This window comes from Haliotis cracherodii, unplaced genomic scaffold (assembly GCF_022045235.1).
Source record: "Haliotis cracherodii isolate W230 unplaced genomic scaffold, xgHalCrac1.p SCAF_9, whole genome shotgun sequence".
In the NCBI taxonomy this organism is placed as follows: domain Eukaryota; kingdom Metazoa; phylum Mollusca; class Gastropoda; order Lepetellida; family Haliotidae; genus Haliotis; species Haliotis cracherodii.
Window position 1 is genome coordinate 27783997 of NW_027266343.1, and position 16528 is coordinate 27800524.

Here is a 16528-nt window from a genome sequence, read left to right on the forward strand (position 1 = left end):
TTTAACTATGTACAAATACTTATATGTATCATGTCGAAGTGTTATCCCCGTTTATTGATGTACCTGATCATTAATACTGAACGTAGATACAATGCCAAGTCACTGAACCGAATAGTAATTGTAAATGAAGAAAGAAACGTATACGGGATACTTTTTCTCATTGAAAAGCATTAAACTGTGACGCTCAATCTTGTTCACATCGTCTCGCTTTGAAAAACACGTGCTTCTATTTGGGTCGATTGAACGTGATATACGCTTGAACGCTATGTTGTGTAACTTAGCGCAACCGAGCCTCGCCCATCTCAAATTTACCAGTCAAGTTAAACAACTTACTGGGTTCGTAACCCGTAGCGACCCTATGCAGTAAGTTAGTGTGCACTTTAGATACTACTCTCCTTACGGCAAGTTATTGCTTGTGAAATATGATAGACCTTCATACGAAGAACCGAAAATTTGAAAAGTGATATCAATGAGTCATTGTAATCATACAAAAAATAAAGAGTACTTCGATATAAAGAAAGGTACTAAATAAAATACAAACACAAAGATAATCAATTTAGGCACCAATTTTGACTAATATTGGTTGGCACCAATAATGCTTTCACACAATGCAGCACACTACGTTATATGGAAAGAATATGTATTCAATGTAAAACTACAACTAAACTGTAAATTATGTGATTCATTATAATAAATAACGTTTTGTCCCGTAATTTGTATCTGCATGTCATCACTTTTTTTCTATAAAGGTAAAGTGTATAAATATCTTTCCTCTTTTTCTTGCTTTTTTTTTATTATAACAAAACAGTAGTCACAATTTTAAAATCTCATTTGCAAAATTCTGACTTGATTTATAAGAAATACTCACATTCATACATACACTCGACATTGATTATTATTCATCGGAGCTACAGTCTGTTATGATATAGATTAACTTCAAAATCAAGTTTGAAATGTGTTTGCAATATATGTCTCCGCATTAACTGTAGTATCAGTATTAATTGTAGTATTATTTGTAAATACATATATTGTAAAATACAAAATATTGACTTTTTTATTGATAAGATAACCAAAATAAAACTAACTATCAACAACATTTATTTAAGAACATACCTGACAAACATAAAAGTCTTTTCGCAACATTTTCCCCAGGTCAAAATGACTAAGTCAATAGTGCAATATGACACATAACAACCGTGACGTCACTGCAATTTTCCGGTTGAAGAGTGTTGTTAGGAAGCTACTATATGATCCTACCCTGTTCCCACAATGCACCGCGAAGTCTTTGTGTTGGTGTTCCACCATATCTGACAGACGACGAATACACAAACGATGAAAAATGGAAAATCGTGAGGGTTTACCACACTAGACGATTGTAGTTCTCTTTATCAGTCACTTTATACTCAAAGTACAATATGTCTAGCGCTAAAACAGAGTTTCATGTCGCCGGGAAATACCGACTTGTTAGAAAAATCGGTAGTGGATCTTTCGGTGACATCTATCTTGCCATCAACATTTCAAGTGGAGAGGTGAGTTTATGGGCGCTTTTGGATAACAGTTTCACATCTACCTTTGACCATATTAACATGGATAAAACCACAAAAGTATGAATATAGATATCGAACGTATGGTATACGAGAAAAAGGTATTTGTGTGTCATATAGTCGATGATTTGAGAACCACCATCATGTGAAAATTCATTCATATGTTGTTGACAGCTGATTTCATACAAACGTCACAGAATGTGCCCACACAAAGTGGTGAAAATAGGTGAATTCTAAATATGTAGAATGAACACACGTGTCATTGTCATTTTCAAATGATCTCAACTGAAAGGTAACCTATGACACTACTACCAATAGACTGAGACCCATATGTTGAATAAATCTGGTTCTACTTCTAGCTGTCAAAGGCCCAATAGGCTTTTCACATATGCATGGTGGTTCTTATAGGCTAGTTGTCTCAATTGGTAGAATGTTATATGGATTAATGTATATACAATCATGACAATATTGGGGGGGGGGTGTGTGTTTGTGAGAATGCTATGTTTAAATTCTGTTGGCAAGGAGTTACGAATCAATTTACTTACACTTAGTCCTTAGGTTATAGGTTGAAAATGTAGTAGAAAATACATTTCAGGTCTCATATATTTCTAATTTATGGCAAGTGTTTCAGGTAATTAACAAGTGATTGTATCAAACCTGTTCAACAAAATAATAAGACATCATTAGAAATAAGACCTTGCTCATCAATTGTGTTGGCCAGTTATCCTTTCAAGCTTCAGAGGGTTAGCATGCATAACTTGTTAATGAAGATGATGTGAGGGAGGTGGAGCAATTTTCCCATCTGGTTTGATAAGTATTACCGAAAGCTTATTTTTATCATTTGAGTGAAAATATGTCTGCTTTCATTTTCAGTTGTACCCTGTGCATTTTGGCCTGTTTAGTAGATTTTCAATTTGATCTATTTGATTTATTGCTGTTCGGGGATGGAAATAAGCACTAGCCCGGACCAGTTTTGTTGATGTTATAAGTATTCTAAGGGCATGTAGACTTGCTGTATGTGATCACAATTCGGTATAGTTGACATTTCTTATTAATTTTCCATAGCTGTTATTATCATTATTATCATTTTAGTGAAATACTACAATGCTCAACAGTAGCTTGAAATATCAAGGTCATGTTCTAATTTAAGGATGAAAGCTACAGAGTTGCTGACTGGCACTAGCCCATTAACATCGGTCATTTTGTCTGACATTGGTGGTATCCCAAGGGCTAATAGAATTTCAGGCTCTTGTCCTTTTAGTTATCACTATTCCAATGTATTCTGCATAGTTAACATTTTAGGTAAAGTTCTTATCATGTTTGTCATGATCCCAAGCATTAGATAAGAATTTTGTGGTCCTTATATATAATTTAATACTATACCAGAAAACTACAAAAAGGCCCTTGTATTACTATATCTATAACACCAATATACATGTATAACCTAATCAGTGTTCAAAATTAAGAAAGAAAATCAAGGCGTCCTTGTCATAACTCTCAGCAGATGATAATAAAATCAATTGCCCAAACGCATCACAGCAATGACCATGGTAACCCAATGCAAGTGGGTTCTGTGCAGATTGAAATGCTCATGTGTTCCCCCATTTCTTGCCCTATAAAAATCCACCCAGATCGGAAAACATTCATTCGTTATTGAATTGCTACCACATGCCAAGATTGACAAGAAATCAGCAACACCAAGCCCTTGGACGATTGCAAGCTGGACAAACCGCCCCGCAAGTGGCCAATGCGTTTCAAATCCTTGTAAGGATCATTCATATACAGGCTCCAGCAATGGTACCAGACCGCCAACACTACAGATGACCGACCACATGGTGGAAAACCAAGGGTCCCCCCTCCCCGACATCAGGATCGTCAGATTGTGCGACAGCATGTTCAAGATCGCTTTGTTACTGCTGCGGAAACTGCTCGACAGACCATGGGGACACACCAGCGACACATTAGAGCAGACACCTCCACTGTGACAGGCCACACCAAGGACCCATTCTGACGCGACACCATCACCGGGACTGTCTTCAGTGGGCACCAGCATTGGTGCCACCAGCAGTGGAGAAGAGTTCTCTTCTCAGACGAGCCGTTGGCAGCAGATGGCAGAGCGAGAGTCTAGTGACGCCTTGAGGAACGTTATTCGGATTCGGGGTGGTCCTAGCATCATAGTGTGGGGTGGAATTGGTCTTGCACAGAGGTACAGTCCTGTGATCTGCCAGAACATCGGTCCAAGGAGAGGCAATGGTGTCTTGAGACCACATGCCATACCTCATTTGGCATGTCGCCGCCAAGACAAGTTTCAGCATGATAACGCTCATGCTCACACTGCAAGAGCAACAAGAGACTTCCTCGAGCAGAATGGCATCAGAACCATGCAGTAGCCTGCCCTCAGTCCCAATTTAAATCCCATAGAGCTCCTGTGGAACTAGATTATAAGATGGCCGAATGACGTCTGACCAAAGCCGACAACCGTCAGGCGTTCCTCAGCGTATGGGCTCAAGTGCCTATGGCCTTTTTCAACTGCCTCATCCATTCCATGTATCAATGTTGCACAGCAGTCATCGCTGCACATGGCGGACACACAAGATACTGACTTCTGACGCCATTTTCTCAGAGACAAGTGTTGTGTTTCACTTTAAGAACATTTGACACTTTAATTTCAACCTTGATAATCAGTTTTGCCAAGTTTCATCTTTTTAATATGTCTCAAAGTATGTTTACAGCGTTTTGACAAATAAGGTTTCTTATATATCTACCCATGGTGACGTTTCTTTTGCAGTTCAGTATATATGGACAGCCATTTGTTACTGTCTGACTGAGTTTCGACATACCCCTCCCATACATGTTTCATTGGGAATTGTAACAAGTCACTGAATTATCTCAATCTCTGCATCTATGCATACAGGTTTCATGTTGTAACTTTTGTTTTCTTTTGTTTGGATGATGTGAGGCAACCTGTCACATACAACTTGATGTGACTTGATCAGTGATGATGTTGTCTACATCGAAAACTGTTAATATTGTTCCTGGTGCACTACAGTTTTTGCAAACTAATATTGTATATCAACAACTTCATATCACAGTACCATAGTGTTACATTGTGTTTCTATCAGTACTCTTTCTTATCTTTGATTAAGAATAAACAGTAAAGTCAAATGTGCATATGAACATGTTATTGTTATCTGTAGATTGCTTCATTAATAGAGTTCTCTCGTCTATGCAATGAGACTCAATTTCCATTTACTAATACGTTCTCTATTAATTGGAGGTGAAGTAATCTGGTGGTTAGAGCATTGACCACCACAAATGGGTAGTCTCACAAGTCTGTCTCACAAGTCTGTCTCGCAGTCCCGGGACCACATTATTTTACCTTCGACCCAACCCTAACTGCAGTGTTATAACTCTATATTAAGCTTACCAATGATAACTGACAGTACAATGTTGTGGGGATCAACAAGCAGTGAGTAAATTTGCATCTATACAGTGGTAATATAGAATATTCTACATGTGTATTATTATACTAGCACTGTAAGATGTAAATACTTAAGAATTGACTTTCACTTTGTGTGAGTTCATTGGAGCATGTTCATAGAGTGAGGGCCAAACTGTATGAACATCAGAGCTTGCTACAGGCCAAAACAAACACATGCATATTTGTATCAAGTTTGTTTAGCAAGCACTTTCCAGGTATATTAATCAAGTATGTATTTCTTTCAAACTCAATAAACATTCAGATGTTTAAATTTGTAAAGTTTTTGTTAAGATCCAAAAGATATGTATACACAATGAGGCTCATTAACAATTATGCTTGCATAATGCGTATTCCGTAAACATTGCTGAAAAGAGCTTGTGTCCAAACTGTACTGAAATTGATCAATCATGAGAGTCAAGTTAGAGCTAGGCTGTCTAGTTTATATTAACGGTGACAGGATACATCACTGCATCATGAGTTTACATGATACAAGATACATTTTTTTCTGTATTGATACAAGACGATACACTTGGTAAAATAAATCACTTCCAACTGCTTTCACATCAGGTAACTAATCTCTAAATGTAAATGGACCAATCTGCACATTGAAATTTATAAAGATCTCATTAAAATCAGATCTTAGTTCTTGCTACTGCTAAACGAAGATCTGAAGAGATCCTATTTTGAGTCACGTCTAAGATCTGATTTTACAGAGATTGATATCTTTAAGAGGGTTTTGAGGCTGTTGTATCAATGATTGTATGATTTAGGGATTTGAACTTCTTTGTTATTTTTTCAGTGTGATGTTTTTTGGTACCTTTTTTTGGTTACTGTTGATCTTTGTGTAATGTAATATTAGGTATGTGACCAATTAACCATTTCCTGTCCAATTGATCACTTGCATGATAACATGATGAAGGTGCTAGCACCTCTACTGAAACATCACACTGAAATAATAAGGAAATAAAAATCCAAAAGTCAGCCCTGTTTTCATTAATACTAAGATGAAATAGCTTCGTGAAAAGGTTTTAAAATTGTGACAACTCTAGGGCATTTCCTGAAATTACTAAACATCTAAGACCTGTAGTGATGTCCAGGTGTTTATGTAGACGTGATGTAAATAGGAGAGGGTTGTCAGTATTTCAGTCAGATCCCCTCATTTCTCCCCAGTTCTGAATGGGTGAGACAGATTATATGTCACTGTCGACATGATTGGTCAGTCCCACTGCCAGTAAGGAGCTTATGTGTCATTTGTATTCTGTTTGCTACACGGGAAATTGATGCTGATAAGCAGACAGAACATATTTGTGTTGTTACCTTGCTGAATGGAAAGTAAACAACCTTTTTTGAATAATTCTGAAGGATGTAGGTTCTTGGCTGTCTCCCCTTCAAGGCAACATCTTCCTCTATGAATAATCTAGACTGTGATCTGCTGCCTGACAGGATTATGCTGAATAGCTGAATAGACACCCACTGCTAACATCTTGCAGTTAGGTGATGTCATGGTGGATTGTTTGTTTTTTTGCTCATGATCCCATTTGAAGCCTTTGACACATGTAGAATCTATAGGTGGGTGTGGTTAGTTAGGCCCAGATTAAATCCCATATTGTTTTTGCAGCAAAATACTTTAACAGTGACTAATTACAGTGTGGTTCTGGTGTTCTTGAATTCTCCTGTAATATTTGAATCTAGGGACCCCTAAATATTTATCTTTTAACATAAGGGTTCTAACAAGGACCTCTTGACTTTCATGCCTAATTTTGAACATTGCATTAGGTGTGACACTCTGACCAAGGTAAAATACTCTACTTATTTAGATTAAACTTTTGTGGAGCTTTAGGGAATAATACTATCACAACTGCCTCCTGTAAACATACAGAGAGAGTTACTGCTGGCTAATCCAGTGAGTTTGTCCTGTAGGCATTGGACATTATTTACATTTGATAAACTAAATAAGGACCATGCACTTAAAGGAAGCTCTGTAGCTCACCTATATTTAAAATAATTATATCTCTAATAAAGATTCAGAGGCTCTTCACTTGCCTGGCCCTTATTTAGCATATCAGCCTAAGTAATGGAGACCATATAAAACTGGTGTTTTTTTCATACATGATGCATGTTTAAAGTAAGAACTAAGGGTTCATATCCAAAATTCTTCTTGTTTCCAGGAAGTGGCTGCTAAATTGGAAGCAAATAAAGCCAGACATCCACAGTTGTTGTATGAAAGTAAGCTATATAAAATATTACAAGGTGGCGCTGGTATACCACATGTAAGGTAAGTGTCAATGTATTCTTTGCTCTTCCAACTTAACACTGATGTCATGATGTTCCCCAAATGATCAGTAACTGGTATTTCATCTGGGATATCTGGGACCACCCCGTAATTTCTATTACTAGTATTAGTGCGCCTTAGTATATGTGAAGTGCGATGAAATGGGGTTTAACATCTTGTTCAAGAATATTGCACTTATATCATGACATGTGTATGGATCTAAATGTCTGCCAGTTTTATAGTGCTATCTGATTGATATTGCAATATTGTGTTTAACATGGATACCACACTAATCCACGTTATGCTGACTCAGAGCAGAACTAGTCCTTGTTTTATCTCTTTAACTCTTTCAACACGAGTCAGCCAGAAGTGTTTACAGCTGTAACACCGAGTTCCCAGAGACTCTTGTGTGATAGATGAAGCCAACATCTATCAAAGAAAATATCTGCTTCTAAAACATCTTTGCTACTATATGTTACACACCATTTGAAAGGTCTGAGATCCTATTGTATGAAAGTCATGTTTATCACATTATTTAAATAATGCATTTACAGCTTAATTAAGTGCGTTGTAAATAAAAAATGTAAGCTAACACATTGATAACATCAAGGTAAAAGCCCAAGGAAGCAAAAATTTGATGATTCAGCAAATATAAGATTTCATAAAATCCACTTACCTATTTCTTTTTTATTATCATTGTTTACGTATTATTGGAAAAGCATTTTAGAAAGAATTATGAATAATATCTGTCATCACCCATTTCCCGATAATAGCAGCTGTCCGCTCAGTAACATGAAGAAATACCCCTGTTTTCGAAACTTTGTATGAATAACACGTTCATCGCAGACTTCATCGAAGACTGGCATATGCCACATCGCTGGAAAGCTTATGCTTTTGCTCGTCTTTTCGTAGTTATAACACGCCATTTCATTGCTTATGAATTGGTTTCTAATGACGCTTTCTTGTCAAAATCTGCTATAAGGTTCATGATTGGTCTAATTTGAGCATGTGACCTAAGGCAGCCAATTAAATTACAGCTATGGTAATATCCTTGTGTGTGATGAATTTCAGATTTTGACAAGAGATTTTTGTTAAATCCTGCTATTCTGAGCGCTTTAAGCAGGAAATCACGATCTATAGCAAAGATATGGAGCTTCATGGATGTATCATGCTAGGTTATGAACTATGACAAAGATTTTTCATGCATATATTTTGGCATCAAACATTGTGTCCAAGCCGAGAATTCGATCATGATCACGCAAAAAGATGGAAATAATAACTTAGCTGTAATTTGTTTATTTTACTTATTACTTTGAATAATATATTTAAAGATTTGTTTGAAACGCCTTATTTTGCTGTTTGACATGTTCGAAGTGGACCCGTTGTCGAAGTGTATGTCCGAGATTTTTGTTTTAAATAACATTGCGGGAAATAGTAAATAATTTTTTAATCTATCGATAAAAAAATATAAATTGAAATGGAATACTTATTTCAGACATTGTGAAATGTGAATAAATGAGTGATATGACTGGTAGGTTTATGAAATTATATACTATTTTGACGTGACTACGGCTTGGTCGTTTTACCGGGCTACAGTGTTGAAAGAGTTAATGCAGAACTCCAGACAGGGTAACAAGTACCATCTTTGTCCATCAATTGGTATAAAACAGCCAGGGATAGAACCTCTGACCTCCTGCTTTCCGGGCAGAAGCTCTGTCCTCTTGTAAGTTATTTCAATATTAGAGTAGGCTGCACACATTCTACCTATGTGGGGAATCAAACAATAGTGATCTTCATGTGATTACTGTCATTAAACCAGTTTTATATTGCATTTATATAGCTATGTGTGTACTAATCTGGACTAATGATGGTTTTGTAGAGTTATCTAAATGATATGGAAGATTTCGTTGGACATGGAGAACCCACTCATGTTATGCTGGGGTGGGGGGTTTGTGTGTGGTAGGGGAGTACATCATGGATATCTTAGTCACTTTTGGATCTACTATGATTCCAGGTTATTTTTGTCCCTTGATATATTTGGAAAGGAGAGGGTAACTTCAAGAATTGGCAGAAATATAATATGTTTTGCATCTCCAAGCTTGTGAGAATAGTCAAAAACTGAAACATTTAGAGTGTTGCCTTAGGGTTTTACATGATATAGAATTGTGATCCAGTATGCACAAGCGTATAGACATGATATAATGGACACACAAAACAATTATTGTGCTTCCCTCAAGGCACACAGTAACATTCATCACAGTACTAAACTTCATGACAAGAAATATAATGGACCAGTACAGTACAGTATGGTACTCCACGCTACACCATTTTACTTCTGTACTGGCTCCTCATATTTTCTCTAAGGACCCATGAAATTAATTATTGGGGGTGCCCAGGACCCCAGTTTTATAAGGCAAGGTAAAACCCTGTTACCTAGATTAGAATATCATTGTAGAAAACAAGGATCCCAGGACTGATCCTCAGAAAGATGATGGATGTCTTACTTTGATGTCACACAAGTCCAAGAATAGGTGAAATACTGATAGTCACTCGCTTTTGTCTGACCTCATGTAGAACTAGTTTTAGACAGTCACTACCAGGGTGTCTGCTTTATATTCACACCATGTTGTGCCATGATTTATGAAAATTAATGAATTGAATTTCATGGAACACCAGTGATTGCTTTGACTTGCAGAATAAGTGGACACGAAAAAAGGTCCTTAAAATTAGGAACCAAACCAAGTCTTGACAGACAATATGTACATCTTTAGTGCAAATGTACCATGTGTGTACGTAATATGTATCTATTTTTCATAGGATCCTGATTGGCTGAATAAAAGCTTCTGGTTATGATCGAAAGTAAAGAATATGCCATCTGGAACAAGCGTTGATAAAATACAGAAATTTGATTATCTGATACTGTTATCACTTGATAAACCAGTTGGTATTGTTAGGTCATTATGTTACATACAGGTAGACATGCAATATGACAAGATTATCTTTGAGCTAAGGTGTAATAGCTGTACCTTGTCTGTATCTGATGAAGGGTTTCACCTTGACTAATGAAACTGGGGGGGTCCTCAGAAGAAATATGAGGGTCCTGTTTCTACCGCTGTACTTCAATATTTGGTAATTATTTTACTCACCAGGACCTGCATAATTCTTGTCAAGAATTTGGTATAATGAATATATTCACCATGTTCACTGCATCCATTCTATACATGAATTATGTGTAATGGACGCACATTTTTGGGTTGTGTAAACCCTGCTGATGTCTTTGTTGCTATAGCAGAATATGCATAAAATGTCTGTGCAACAGTCTAACTTTCCTACTTTTTGAGATGTGGAGCTTTAATGCATTTCAACATTTTCAAGACAATCGCTTAAAAGACAATCCCTAAAAAGACCAGAAGTAATTTTTCAAGTCTAGTTTACAAAAACCAACAATTGGAAGTGACATTGTTTGGTACAAATGTATTTGACAGTGATTGATGGCATAGATACCTGGGATTATTGGTTTTATATCTAGCTCTTATATTTGCTGCTTTAGGTAGTTCAGATAATATTATATAAGAGTATCAAATTGTTATCTGGTAAGTTATTACAAAATGGTCATGAATTATCTGCTTGTCAAAAAATATTTACTTGAACCCTGCTTCAAGCAACTGACCTAACAAAATATCAGTATTCGTTTTTGTCAACTTACCAACTTGTTTTTACATTTGTAAGTGTAAGTATAAACAAATAAAGAAAAAATTTGTAATGACAAATTTGTAGTGAAAAATTAGATATTTATGGTACGAAACATTCCTTCCTTCTAACTTGACAGGGGCGGTCGGGTAGCCTAGTGGTTAAAGTGTTTGCTTGTCACGCTGAAGACACAGGTTCGAATCCCGACATGGGTACTATGTATGAAGCCCATTTCTGGTGTCCCCCGCCACTATATTGCTGGAATATTGCTAAAAGCTGCATAAAACCAAACTCACTCACTCACTCTAACTTGACAACCTGAAGATGTAAAAAAAGGTGAAATATATGAATTTGAAAGTCACAATCAAGATTATCAATATCATGATTATGGGCTAACTGAAAACAGATAATTTCCATGTCATCAGAACCCTACTTGTTATTCAGATCTAGAAGTAAATGTTTATAAGTGAATCAAAACCAATGTCATTTGATAATTGCTGCAACATAACAGACTCTCAAGATTTGTATCCCTTGCTCATTTGAAAATCATCCAACCTGACCTTCCCATTGAAGGTATTTTATGTTAAATCTAAAAGTTTAAACAATGTGTAAGGGGCAACTAAATTGTTTTAAAGACAAATTAATTATGTGTGGTCACTAGGGTTGTAACGATTCACCGATACCTACAATATCATCGATACTTATGTTCATGATACTTGAATCGTCAGTTTGTGAGATCGCGATATCCTATAAATAGAACAGGAACTAATAGAGCTACCTCCTATAATAGCAGTAGCAGAGCATCACCAGTCGCAGACGTAACGTGTACGCGAGACGGTGCTGCTGTCTCTCGTACACATGACGGGTGTGGTCCGCAGTACTCAGTGAAGCTCTTGATACTAATAAATTCAATCACCATGGCTGTGCTGTCACCCGCGACCTCCACAAAAGTAATTAAAGCGCTATGTAAAATCATCCACTGCCGAGAGGGCCCCCAATCCACCCAAGGTCGTGACTGGCAGGTCGCGTGCGCATCGAGGCATCCGCCTTCCTATTTTCACATCACTTATTTTCGAACAATTAAGACATGCCAACATGTCATTTTGGACTGGATACACTTGAAAGTGTACACATCGAAGCTAGAGACCAGTTATCACCATTTTTTCATGTTATTTCTGACATATTCCGTGTATACTAGGACCTCGTGGTACCACAGCATTCTCCGTATCGTGGCATTTGTGATTTTTGGTCGTTCACGCGGGACACGCCCTTTAGCGGCTGTCTGAAAATCTGTTACCAGGAAGTGCCCGCTTCGTAAACAAAATCAATTTCCTCGGAATGTTCCGCCTGCTGCAAGTGAGGGGTCATTAACACATTGATACTTACTTCTGGCATCTTTTTATTATCGCTTACCCCCATCTATCAATGGACAACGATATGACTGACAGTTTCCCAAATAAACTTCTCTCTCGACCTGAACTAGATCATCTACATATTCATGGCGACTAATAAGGTAACGGAAGTTACGTAGCCAGCACATTTTTTCCGCTCTGTGGCCAGGGGCCAGTTCCACAAAGCGATCTTAGCGCTACGACTATCGTAAGCCTATGTTAAAGTATGGGAGTTAAGATTGTCTTATTACTGCGATCGCTTTGTGGAACGGGGCCCAGGATCTATTGGGTGATAATTAGGGCCAAAATGTCATACTTAGCAATACGTTCTTCACTAGTAGCCAAATCATAAATGCATACTTTTGGCATACCAGGAGTGCTTTATATATATATTTTTAACATGTTTCCATTTTTTTACAATTTATGTTCATCCAATTTTTTATCCAACAAAATCTTAAAATATCATTTCTGATATTTTGTTGTTTTTAAATATTTTGTTCTTACTTTTCAGTAAATATGCATTGAATACCTATAAATGATAACACATGCAGAATTTTACTTGTGTTGTCTTTGAACAAATCACTAAAGTCTGACATCACCATAGTTAAAACACGAATTATCATCAATGTAAGTGCATTAATTTTGTTCCGTTTTGTGTACATGACAAGTACCGCGAAACCCGAGGCTGCAGGCTACAAAGTTGAGTGTACGAATAACTTTAGTTTTTGTGAAACTGTGAACATATGCGCTTATTTCTGTCCACTGAATAAGATTCAGTTGATTTTTGTTATACGGTTACGATGTCTGTCTGTGCAAGGGAACAGTGGAAACGTTCCCGGTGCCTTATTGTACCAATTATCACCTTCGCCTTACAGCAGGTGATCACACCCACAGTTCCAGTTTGCTAATTACATTTTGGGGGGATCTCAGGTATCGCGCTCAATGGGGTTTTTTAATTCACCAAAATTAAAAAATGCTATTATCAAATTGTTCTCTGCAAACTGATGTAAACCAATGTTCCCCAAATTCGATCTTGCTTGTCCCTATATATAGCTCAGATAGGTTTCAGAATTGTATTTTGAGGAAGACAGATAGGAAGCAATAACAGAACTGAAAGGGAATCATAGATACCTTCGCGTGAATTAGTCACGCGACACCACCGACGTGTCTTTTCTTAAGTTGTATTGAGCAAGGTGATTATGGTGGGTTTTTAAAATATTTCATCACATGAGTCCTTTTCATCATCGTTTTCAGATATATATTTCTCTCTTCCTATGAAAACTAAGACTCTCAAAACTAAAATGAGATGCAACCACGCGCGCTATAATGGTTGGCGATAATTGTTCATCTGTGATATAACAAGAAAAAAATGTTCGATCACGTGATATACAATTTAGCCTTTTGTTGCGGTGGAGAAATGCTTAGTCATAATGATAAATGCACCTGATTGTGGTTCCGCTCTTTTCTTGCTATGCCAAACAAAACCTATCTGAGTAACAGCCAGATTTTACATGTTTTTGTTGTCGATTAGTGTATACACGATCATGATCATATTATGCGCAGTATCCCTTATTTTCTGTTCTGCTTGGCATTGTTTTATAGGCAGATATTAAAATTACCGCATGTATTTTCTCATAAATCATAGGCCGGAAATAGCTATCAGCTCACATTTACCTGTTCGTTCGCTGTAATTTGACCGTGTTTCTGTAAATAAATCTGTTCATTGATGCACGATTTCGACACAATGTATATCTGAAAAGTATTGAATGGAATATTGAATAGTGTAATAACAGGATTTCCGGTGTTACGTGCTACAGTGTTATGCTAATTTGCATCTAGTGATTACGCGATCTAATTGAAGTCGTGTCGGCGAGGCGGCTGACCCAAGTTTTGTTGTCCTCATAAAAAGTGTGTACAAGAGGGACAATATACTTTATAGAGTGGACTAGTTTCGAGGTATCGGATCGGCATGTTATGTTATGTAAGTGTAGAAAGTATTGTTCACTGCAAATCATAAATATAGAATACTAAACAATCTCCCGTGTATTACCAATTTTATGAAACGAGTGAATAGTTGTGGTATCTGACTCGCTTTCGCTTGTCAGATACCACAACTATTCACGAGTTTCATAAAATTGGTTTTACACGGGAGCGAGTTTAGTATTTTATTTATTACTTGCCATTGATAACGTTTTTAAAATTATACTGTTGAGTTTGAATAGGCTGACACCTACACGATCCACGGCATAGTCCAATTGAGTTTAACAGAATAATACTTCAAACACGTCAAAAATTGAAACGTATGAATTTAGTACCATACAACGGTCCACCTTTAGAATTCAGGCGTCCGTTCCACAAAATTATCGTAGGGCTAAGCGCAACTCACATACTTTAACTTAGACTAACGACTGTCGTTGCGCTACAATACGATCGCCTTGTGGAACGGGCCTTGCACCTCAAAGTCTACAATCACGTCACAATACCCGATGACGTAAATTGTGGAATTTTGTTGCAAGGTCCATCGGCGAAACAATGCCATGTGACGTCAGCCTAGCAACAAGGTTGCTGGGGTCATCGAGTGTGCATAAGCTCCTCTCAGTGATGTATCAACTCCATACGCAATGTCGTTGAATAAGCCAAGGGATGTTGAGAGCTTTCAATATTTGTTCGTGAAACGTGTTCCGAGAGTACATAAGCACGCGTTTTGGTATTACACAATGTGTAATACAGCTGTATGTTTATCATTTATCTCTTCACGGGCAAGTAATAAAATCACTTAGTCGATGGGACAGCAGTATTGATTCTTAAGTGAATAACACTTTATGTTAATTTGTTCAGCTTTTAGCTGGACACAGTAGAATACTACAATGATGAACACGCTTATAACGAAAAAACGGGTATAGCGAAAACGCGTGTGCACTGCCAATGACAATGTTTATGATAACAAACGGTTAATACCTGAGCTTGGCTGCTCACGTGTCAACAATCTACCTATCAAAAAGTGCAGCTGTTAAACGACAATAAACAATTGAAGGCAACTGGTGCTTACACCAAATTACACCCTCAAATACACAGGAACAGTGATTAACTATAGCACAGTACTTGCTGCCAGAACTTTGATAGAAGGCTCGTTAAAAAACGAAGGTGCTAACAGTGTGAAATATATTTCATTTGTAAAATTCTGGTGGCACTATTTACGTCTCCCCTCGAGAGACCCGAAAGTGACCTATATACGATTCCCACACCAATTGATGCCCCCCACCCCTATATATTTCTTTAACTGGTGGTGTATTGACAACAGACCAAATGAATTATATTTGTGTTTTGATAATGTATATGATACATGATAATGTATATCATTTAGTATTTAATACCGTATTATAAACAACATGACAATGTTTGAAATAATGTCAATATAGACGAGTGCATATTTTAACATGATACAGTTGTATATTGATCGATCAAAAGGGGATTAGTCAGTGTGAGCCAGTCGGCGTTTAAATAGACCGGGAGCATTTTACGTCGAATACAGGGTTTAAGTTAACAGTGAAACATATTTACATCCATGAAATCTACAAGTCGCTGAATCCTGAGTGGGAACCAGAAATCCTAGTTTTTGGCGCCGCCAAAACCTGAAATATATTCAGGGTTGATGCTGTCCCTATCATCTTGCTCCGGGAACCGCAATGACCCTTGGCTTTATTTGGTTGGAGGTATTTCACTTGAAGTGGGCCACCTGAAGTAACCTGGTTAAAAAAAAGCAAATGTTCTGCAGGTAAACTTTGGTGTAGTTGGTATAGTTGCACTAGTGGTAAGTCGAAATCTATGTTATTTACAGGTTTGCATGTAATATATTCAGAATATATATAAAGTTCCGGGCATAGCCTCCTCGAGTGAAAGGTGAAATGAAGGATCCATGAAGTGCCATAGTTTGAGGACATACGTTATACAACTCTGAGAGTAGGGTATATGGTATGTTCTATAGAGATTTTGACATTTGCATGTTCCATTCGTGAAGAACTCGTGTGATTCCAGGAAACGCCGAATCATGGCCAATTTCGCGACTGGGTTCCTTCTAAGCACAAACGGGCTGAGCTGTTGAATTAAAGAATTGCCAACTCGTTGCGTAATGCTTCGCGTAGTTTTCCCA

General features: G+C 37.3%; 1 protein-coding gene across 1 annotated transcript in view; it reads left to right on the plus strand.

Moving 5' to 3' along the window:
* The first annotated feature begins 1246 nt into the window (after positions 1 to 1246).
* Positions 1247 to 16528, plus strand: part of LOC139452824 (casein kinase I) — a 37599-nt gene continuing 22317 nt past the window's right edge. Inside the window, exons 1-2 of the mRNA XM_071234449.1 lie at positions 1247 to 1529; positions 7194 to 7300. Coding sequence (XP_071090550.1) covers positions 1416 to 1529; positions 7194 to 7300 — 221 coding nt within the window. The 5' untranslated portion in view covers positions 1247 to 1415. The remainder of the gene's footprint in view (positions 1530 to 7193; positions 7301 to 16528) is intronic.